Source organism: Glycine soja, chromosome 7 (genome assembly GCF_004193775.1).
Source record: "Glycine soja cultivar W05 chromosome 7, ASM419377v2, whole genome shotgun sequence".
Lineage (NCBI taxonomy): Eukaryota > Viridiplantae > Streptophyta > Magnoliopsida > Fabales > Fabaceae > Glycine > Glycine soja.
In genome coordinates this window covers 9,874,231-9,884,533 of record NC_041008.1, presented here as the reverse complement: position 1 = coordinate 9,884,533, position 10,303 = coordinate 9,874,231, and the positions used below count along the sequence as shown (strand labels likewise).

Sequence of the window (10,303 nt, the reverse complement as noted above, 5' to 3'; positions counted from 1 at the left end):
GTTATTTTCCATCCCGACACGTTGTGTCACTATATATATCCAATACCTGGAGCAGACAGATGTGTATCCATTGGAAGGCTCCATTGATAAATTTTCTATCTTAAACTTGATTCTTATTTTGTTTTCTTACAAATTCGTCAAAGGAATTATTAATAGTGCGCACTGCATGCTTTTACATGTTTGCATGCCTGTGAAAATGTAGACTACTCATAAAGTGACTGAATCTCTTGGGGCTATATGTCCAACTCAAGAAAAGCAAATTGCTTGTCTATGTATTTATGTATATGTGCTGCTCCATATTTACTGGTACTCATTTGATGGAAGATTTTAAACATTAATTGATGTGATTTTTATTTTGATTAGAAAGAAAATATCTACCATATTATATCTTATATGGATTATATGAAATTTTATGTGCATCATCCTTAATTATGATTCGGAAAATTAATTCCGGGCTTTTTAATTTCTCTTTCCAAATAGTGTTTAATTTCTTATTAAATAAAATCTCATCATACTTAGATTAACCAATTTACAATAGAGAATTTCATTTACTATATGTAAAATTTGTTTATATTAATTGATCCTCACCTTTTTTTATATAAGAAAAAATTGATCCTCACATATGTACAGTTATTTTAGCAAGAGTACTTTATTAATGTTAGAAACAAAAATAATGAATATTCATCATTTGACCTGATGTGATAATTAAGATTAAAATGTAAATCTACATAATTTTTTAAATGATCATACTAATTAATTAACTATGTATGTTATAATATTATTTAATTATGATTTTTTTTCAAGATCACAAAATACTCTCCATTTTTTAAGAAAAAAAAAGACTGGGACAACATCAAAATAAATAAAAAGATTCAAACAAGGTTGACACTCTCTCCTCTATAATTAATCCTGTAATCTCCCATGCCTGAATTTATAAGATGAACACAAAACATCATGGCCGAGGGACTAGGTCGTCAAAACCCATGCCAATAAGAGGTAAATCTATGCTCAGGTAAAACATAAAAGATTACATCGGGAATGATTTGAGAAAAAGAAGCAACAAGGTCCCACCAAAAAGATTGTCTGTTATGCACATCAAAGTTAATAAAGATATCTGCACAAATAGTGGATCACTGTAAAAAAAAAAAAAAAACAAACAAACATATTCAAGTTAAATAAAATTAGTATAAACAATTTTTAGTTAATGCAAATACATATGTAAATTTAAATTCAATACATTATACTAAAAATTTTCTAAACAATATTTGTATAGCACAGTAGTTAATAAAAACTATTGTTATTGTTTTGAAAATCTTTAACAAATATCTTGTGAATAATTAGTTGATTAAGATTTAGGTAATTGAATTGAAAGTATGGAATGGCAATGGAGAGGGGTATTGACTTGATAGAATGGGAATATATTTGAGGGGATATGGTTGGGGACTAGGGAGGTGAAGCAAAGGGACAAAAACAAATAATGCACTGACAAATGCACAATGGAGGGGTGACAAGGTTATGGTGTTCCACTGCACTCTTTGCCTAAAACCCATGCTATTGGCAGAAGAGTCATCACCCCCATGAAAGAAGCTTCCATGTCTCTCCCAGTGGGGACTATATTCGCCATTCAATTCAACATGTCATCAGCCTCAGCCATGCACCACCTAACATAGCATAACATAACAGCCACCAACTCAGCAACACCATCCATCTCTCTCTGACATTAACTTCGATAAGACAGGTTTAAATCCCATATATTTGGCCATCATCCTGGTCAAAAAAGAGAGAATAAATGACCCATTAATGTATCATTGCCATTTATTAATCTACTTTAATTATATACTGTATTCCTATATTCTCTTAACTTGATAGATAGAGACAGGCATTCGTTATCATGTTATTAAGATATTAGTTAAGAAATTTTAAAAAAAATATTTAGTATAAAAATTATAAAAAAAATATAAGAAAAATTATCAATAACACAAATTTATATATTTTTATAAAAAAAAGTCTTAATTAATATCTTTACTACATTGTTTAGTATTTGTCATTTAAAAATTATAACAACATCACTGATAAATCATTTCCTTTATTAATTTTTTTTTTTGGGTGGGTAGGTATTTCTGGTGGAAAGTTAGAGATTAATTCTTAAAATTGCCGAAATTCTTTAATGAATTGACTTTTTAAATTTTGTACCATATATTTAAGAGATATAATAATATGTCAATTATATTACACAATATAAATATTTTTTCCTTTACCAAGTTTGCAAATTGCAATAAGCTAATTTCAGCGAGGTTTTAAAGATTAGACCCCTAAATGAAAGTGCGTAGTGTGTGTACTGTAATCTATATATTTAAGTGTTTCACACCAGGAGAGTATTTTTATGCCAGCACTACCATTTATTTTTAAAATAAAATAACAATTGTTATGTCCACACTTTTTTTTCAGTTCTTGAAGATAGGTATACTTATAATACTATACTCTTTTTTTTTTTTAACTTGTGCATGAATGAGCACGTGATAAGAAATAAAATGTAAAAGAAAAATATTGAAAAAACAAGTCTTTTTTATTATATAAAAAAATAAAGGTCGTTTAAAACATGTTTTCTTAAATAATTTAAAACATTTAACGAGGTAATTTAATACTAGTTTCATATCATGTGTTCATAAGCACATGAAAGAATTGTTCTTTATATGATAATTATGGTAGACAATGACTCACTTTTGCTTTGACGATAAAAAAAAATAGAAGTGAATAAAGTTGATTTTCTTTTTAATTTCATTAATTTTAGAAATTAAGGTGACATCGAGTTAGAATTTCAAAGATTAAAATAATATATTGTCATAATTTTGAAGACTAAAATAATATTTTATAAATTATAATTTTTGGAATTCATATAAGAATAGAAACTTCATCCATATGACATATGTCATATAAATGTGTAACATGTCATGTAGACACTTTTAATAAAAAAAAATGAATCTTATTTAGATTTGATGATTAACATGAGTGATGAATTATAGTTTTAATGATTTTTTTGTTCTTAATTTTGTTAATTTTTAAGAAATTGGTCTAAAAAGTTTAATTTTCTATGTGGCATGTCATTAGCTGTATAACTGATTTGAAAAAATATAATTGTTAACTGATCTAAAAAAATCTTTTATGTAACAGTAAATGTGTAATAATTTTAGGAATTAAATTAATATGATCAGTGATGTGATGTATACAAAGAGAAAGAAGATGAACAAAAATATACCGGTGATGTGATCTATTTCATCTTCTTATTTTATTAATTTCGCTTAACTAAAATATTAAAAGATAAAAAAAAATGATCAATGTCATATTGATTTTCTAATTGTAACAAAATAAATGATTTTCTAAACAATTACTAATGGGTATCTTTAAGTCACTTATTAAAATTGTAAAATAAAATTAAAAGTAATTTTTAAGTTCTTAATACTGAATATTGTAATTTTATTAAATTAAATATATTTTATTTTTTAATTCTTTGATAGTGCCTTTAGATATATTTATTAGTAAGATTTATATTTCATTGAGAAAACTAATTTAAAATGAAATAAACTTTTAAATTGACAACTATTTTAACAGTGAGGGAGTATTTATTGATATTACGTAGACTTTAAATTTGTTGTATTTTTAATACACAACATCGTGATGAATGTTATCAATAATAATATTAACATACTCTTTTAGTAATTCAAAATAAATAAAAACTTTTAAATTGATAATTACTTTAACAGTAAGGGGGTACTTATAGATAATAATTAAGTAGAGTATAAATTCGCTGAACTTTTAATTTACAGTTTTTTTGCCTTATGATGAATATTATCAATAATATTAACATACTTTTTTTTTATCGTTTTCCATCACACTATTCATTATTAGAAATGTCATGCATTTGTTCAATGATTAATTTTTTATTTTTTTTTGAGAAACTTTGAAATGCGACTTTTTTTATATGCTTGAGATGCGACTCAATGCGTCGAAAACATTATTAAAGAACTATATTATTAATGCCTCGCTTTACACTATCATTTAAAAGAGTGGTGGTGATGCTGGTTTTTTGGAGGATGGTGGTGATACATTATTAAAAATAAAAGAAAGTAAACTTACTAAAGTAGCTATAAAGTAAAACTTTTTCAATGATTAAACCATACAATATGATTATGTAAAAAAAAAAAAAAAACTTTATACTTATAAAATGTATAAAAATTAAATCTAAAAATCAAGATTTGAAAAATGGCATTACTTACTTAATTAGCAAACCAAGCTTTGTACTCTATTGGTTAGACTCTTTTTTTATCATTACTTTATTGGTTAGATTAGAATCCTCGTTTAATTAAATCCCATATTTACACTCACACGTAATACTTTAATTTTTTTTTACCACACAATTTGAATTGCCTTTATATTATTTTTTTTTTCCTGTATTCTTGCTTTACTTTCCTTTTATATCTCATTTTACAACTGTCCTAGGTCCTAGCAAAACCCATGTGATAAAGTAATAACAACTCTTTTCAATTCCCATTTTAAAGGATAACTCACCCTCTTGACATTACCTTGTACAAGTATTATACTAACTAGAATTGGTAGAAATTGGTTGAAATATATTAACTGAATTATGGGGGGCAGGTTGCTTGGGAATACCCCCTCCTAGGCTTCCATTCTAATTCACAGGGCTAAAAAAGATGTCATGCAAAGGCAGCAAACACAAAGGATCAGTGAAAAGGAAAGGGGTGACAAAAAGGCAATGTGTGTAGAGCTAAAAGAATTTAGATGAAGAAAAGAGCAAGAAGAGAGTGAGAGAAAAGAGCAAGAAACTTTGGATTATGAACCTTGTCCCCCAATATTCCAAAGCTGTCCATGTCACATCAAACCCCTATCTTTTTAACCAGGGGTCCCTTCTTGCACTACATCAATGTTTTTATAAAAAGCACAATATATCTTAAGTTTCATTCTCATTGTGTTAATTTCAGATTTATTTATAACGGATTTACTATAGTAAACTCTCAATTTGGTCTTGAAATTTTTTATTTGATCTAATTTAGTCTTTACAGAAAAAAGTTATACCAAATAATTCTTTTCTATTTTAATATATAATTAGTTTCTTAAAAAGTAAATGTGTATCAATTTAGTCCCAAAAATTGATGATCTAAAAACATTATTTAAAATAAATGAAATATGTAATAATTTTTCTTTTATAAAATAAATAGCTCAAGTAAATTTTTTCACAAATAGAATGAAATATTTATTCCTAACTAATTAAATTTGTTAATTATTTGATATCAAGTGTACATTCTGAAATCATTTGAAGATTAGAAGTTAGATTCCATTAAGAAAAATTCAAGAAACATTAAAGCTTCCTAGAGTCTTTCTGTTTAGATGCGGGTAGTTTGCATTTTCCTGTCTATTTCATCAAATCTTTATTTGAGATTGTGTCCAGATCATCTTTAGGGTGGGTCAAAATTTATACAATAAAAGATTTTTTTGATTTTGTTACATTAAGATCATTATAGTTTTGACCACCGTTTATTGGGATTTTGATGATTGATTCTCAGTCATCAAGTCATGGTAGATGATCTTACAACTTTAAGGAAACTTGTTTTTTTTTTGTGAACAATCACCCGAGCCAACAGAAAAAAAGGGGAAGAATTTTAAGAACACCATTTTAAGAACTCAAATTTAGCGAAAAACATCATTCACTGACTTGAATCAACTTCGTCATTGGGATCACCCTCTATTATTTAATTAGCAATATATTATAATTTTTTCTATTAATTCTTCTAATAGTTGTATTATACTATCAACAAGATTAGCTTTTGTGGTTTGTTTTTAGTTTTATAAATTGATATTTTTAAATTTTAAGGTTTGGAGTTTAGCAAAACGTTTTTCCTTTCCACCGTAACTTTGATGTTAATTGGTAAATAGGGAAAGATAAAAGCAATAGGAAGGTTATATTATATTGGGGAAAATGATCATACCGCTACCATTTTCATCAACAAAGTTTCCCATGCTTTCTTATCCTTCAATTGATGAGTGACATGGAATCCGAGGACATTATAATATAAAAATTTAACGAGATAATCATTTTGTAAATTAGCTACATCATGATTTTACACTAATTTTCACTAACAAAGGGCAATTCATTCAAAAAAGAAAAAGAAAACAAATAAATAAATTTTTTTTAAAAAAACTGATCCTGGGGTTCTTCCTATCCAAATTCTCGTGATGCTTCTTTTCTATTGTTGCTTTATGACCCCCTTTTTTTTGTCTGATGCTCAACAAGCCTCAACCGAGCTTTGCATGGATGCCACACGTGAATCTTCTGTATCATCCATCATTTCTTTCATTCACAACCCCAACAAGATGTAGTACACTAGAGTTATGGGCAAAGCAATCAACATCCCAAAAATAACACTGCATTGGGTTAAAGAAGGTCCATTGGTTAGGATTAAAAGAGAAAGTAATTGAATGAAAATGAAAAAGGAATGGTGGGGAGAGAAAGTCCTAATTGAGCCATATAAAGATTAGATTTGAATACTCACGCTGTGCTGAGAATATCAGGATGTACATTATATTCCTTGGCAAAGACAAATGGGACAATTCCTTGGGGAAGAGCTGCCTATATTTTTTTGACATTCAGATGCCAAACAGGACAAAGCAAACAAAACATGTCAACTGCAGTTTCAAATCTTTGTTGTACAATCACAAATGATCATATGAATCCTCACTATTAGTACTAAGATCTTCAGTTTTCATATTATTCTTTTCAAACAGGACTTGTAGTGAGTTTGTTAATTCTTACTATCATTTTTTTGGGGTTTTATCTTTCAGTGTCCATAACCAATTAATGTTACTTTTTCCACTCTAGTATAAAACAACTTTTCTATGTAACATTTTTATGTTATGGTTGTACTAGAGTAAACTTAAATTCAACCAATTAGAATTTAGTTAGATCAATTATTTATCATCAGATACCGTCGTTAACAATGATGATTTATAATTGGATGACATGAATACAAAAGACTATCTTGGGCCCTAGACACAGGTGGGTGTAAATGGTGTTGCAAATTTAAAATAAAGTAGTTTTAGGAGCTTATGCAATGAATGTTGTATTGTACTATTGGCTTTGTGAGGAGGGAGCAGAAGAGAGAGAGAGAGAGAGAGAGATACCTGAACAATGGCAACATGTAGGAGAACACCTTTGAGTCCAACAGCAACGGAAGCAGCTGCCATGACAGCTGGACCTGTAAGGAATCTCACAGCCATGGCAAAAGCTGCGGTGGAATTTCCACATGCTATGACCCTCGGTTGCAAAGCCATGAAGAGACCTGTCACACATTCATATAAAAAAAAAGAAAAAAGCAAAGCATGTCCATCAGTATCAACACCACCACTTCTACAAATCTCTCAGTCAATCACCCCCTTTGGGATGAATGAACTTTCATCATCACCACCACCACCACCAACCCCGCATCATCACAAACTTGGCAAAAAAAGTTATCATAAAAAGAGTGCACACATTATCATAAATTATACTGTTTGCTTTCTTTGCTTTTTCTCTAGTTATCACGCCTCCTCCTAGTTGCTTGTTTAATTTAAAATAAATAATCATTAATCAAAGTAAACATCAACATGGAATCAGAAAAGATTTTCTGCTTTTTTCTTTTTTCTCTCTCAAGCAAAGCAAAGATGATGTCAGAACAAGTTATTTTCTGAGCTAAAAAGATAAAAAGAAGGAGAGAATTGTCCTGACCAAGACTGAACATGGCCATGCCAAGCCCTGCATCTGACAATATGGAGATAGACTTTGCTATTATGGCAGGCATCTCCACATTCCACCTGCAAGGAACAACACAACACTCAACCACAATCAATAAAAATGGAAAGGCAAAAAGAAACAAGAATGAGTGGTACAACTACATATGAAATGTGCATAATAAACATGGAGAAAGAAAAAAAAAATCCCTACTTGAATGAAACAAGAGACCAAGTGAGGCCAATTAGGCTAGAGTAGGTGTTGGGGTTTCTGATGAGTTTTCTCCACACCATAATCAATATAAGCCTTGTCATCACACTTGCTGGAGGCATGGTTTTTGGCTTCCCATCTCCAACCTTCTCACCTTCAAGCTGATTCATCTCCCTATCCATTCCTCTATTCCCAAAGCTGAACTCATCTTTCTCTAGGTAGTCTTCTTGAGTGTCCCTATGATTCTCCACTGGTTACCAAACACCACAAGTTAGCACCCACATAAGGAAAACAAACAAACAAGCAAATAAAAGACTAATATTATCGTGTTTGGTTCTGCATCTTAAATATAAATTTTTCACATTTACTAAGAATGCTAGTAGTTTTAACTTCCACATGCCGGATGTAATTTCATGCTTCTGAACATAATTTCAAACACGTATTAAGACAAAAAAATCCAACTTGGAAAGAACAAAACAAAAATAAGACCTTTCCCTGGAGATACATTCAATTTGACTTCTTTCTGATCATGACCTCCATACTCATGGGCACCAAACACGTCAGAGACTGGTGAAGCACTTGAACTCCAAACAAACATATGAAGGTCCCTATTCCCATCCTCAGGCTTCAGTTGAGCCTGCCCATTAGGCCTTTTGGCATTAGCATTAGCATTAGCAGCAGCAACACTTTTGGACCCATTTGAGGGAGAGAACATGCCAGGGTTTGGTGCAGGGTAGTGTCCAGTTCCACCAGCATGGTAATGGAACTTTGGCTTCCCACCATCTTCATCATAGTTAGAAGGCCTTGGAGTTGGCCCTCTTGAGGCTGAAAGGCCATAAACATCAGAGGCACCAAAGTTGGAGTTCCTGCCACCAGCAGCCATCATAGAGTAGAAATCAGTGTGGTTGAAGCTGGAACCTCTCGGTGTAGGGTTCCTAGAGGATTGCAAAGAATATATCTCAGCATTAGTGAGGTTAGAAGGGCGTGGAGTGGTGGAAGAGAGACCCTGAGACCTTCTTGAGAAGATGTCTGATCTTGAGGCATTGGACTTCCTCACAGTGACATGGAGTTTACCATCTTCCTTGATCTCAGCTTCAGTCTCAAGTGGTTGCCTTCCATCCAATGACATGACATCAGAGTCAACATGGATGGAGACAATGGAGCCAGCAGTGTCAGGGAACTGCTCAGAGATAAGCATTCTGGCACCTCTAAACTCAAACAAGAACAGCATCAAGGTGTACCAAATGATACACTGGAGGACCACAATTTGCACCATAAGGGACCCTGAGAAGTCACCATACATCCCTTTGAGCAAAGGGATGCCCATGACCAAAGTGTTAGGGAGGGTGGAGAGAGAGAACAAGGTTATGGCCCATTCCAAGCAACCCCTTTTGGCGATGTTGCTCCAAACTGCAAGGAGGACTAGTATTATGATCTTTTGAAGGGTGTCAGCAGCTAGGAACCTGAGGTTCATTTCGTAAGGGTTGTTGGAGGCTATGAAGTGGAAGGAGAGAAGAGGCACTGCAAAGAGTGCCACAAAACGGTTGATGCCAGAGCATTGGTCAGGGGAGAAAATCTTCCACCACTTCACTGAGCCATAGGCTAGTATCATGGCCACATAGAGTGGCACCATTGCAGTCATGACATGGTAGAAGTCTGTTAAGGTGATCATATTAGTGGGTTTGTGAGGTCTCTCAGAAAGATAGCAGAAGAAGTAAAGAAAGAGAGTGGAGGAAGGAATATATAGGAAGGTTGAAGTGGCAAGTTTTGGAGAGTTGGAGTTGGTGGTGATGATGATGATGAAGATTGAAAAGATATATAGGGATGTGGAAGAGCATGTGTTTTTGGGGAAGTGAGTGAGTGGGTGGTGGTAATATGCTGCAGAATACAGCAAATATTTTTTCAGCTTTGCGAGCTGCAAGAAAGGTTGCACTCGCAGTCTCCAAAGCACAAGGCAGAGTGGGGGGGTTTGTTGCCTTTTTATTTAGTTTTTTTTTTTTTTTGTATTGCCACTTTGTTGTTTTGCTTTTTGTTTTGAAGTGTGTTTGGTTTGGATTTGGGGTTTGGGGTTTGGGAAGGGATGGGAGGTGGTAGTGCCTGGTTTGGGGGGGTATTTGATGGCTTTGGAAACTTTGGTGAGTGGATGTGAGGCTCTCCCTCCCTACCTTCTATTCTATGGGTCCTAAATTTGTCACAGAAAGCTTAGGAAAAGCATTTTGTTTTGAGGTGGGAATGTCTAAAGTACTTGTTTTGGGGGAGTGCTTTAGGATTTGTAAAGGGACTCTTTCTCTCTAGATCCACGGTTTCTTTATG

At 32.1% G+C, this 10,303-nt stretch overlaps 1 protein-coding gene across 1 annotated transcript; it reads right to left on the bottom strand.

The window, feature by feature from the left end:
* Window positions 1-6,010: 6,010 nt before the first annotated feature.
* Window positions 6,011-9,935, bottom strand: LOC114418677 (auxin efflux carrier component 1-like). The gene is made up of 6 exons (XM_028384145.1): window positions 8,480-9,935; window positions 7,994-8,240; window positions 7,778-7,863; window positions 7,195-7,352; window positions 6,567-6,643; window positions 6,011-6,438 (listed from the first exon to the last, which is right to left on the bottom strand). Exons 1-6 carry the CDS (start codon window positions 9,660-9,662, stop codon window positions 6,372-6,374), a joined length of 1,818 nt encoding a protein of 605 aa, XP_028239946.1. The 5' UTR covers window positions 9,663-9,935; the 3' UTR covers window positions 6,011-6,371.
* Window positions 9,936-10,303: the final 368 nt, after the last annotated feature.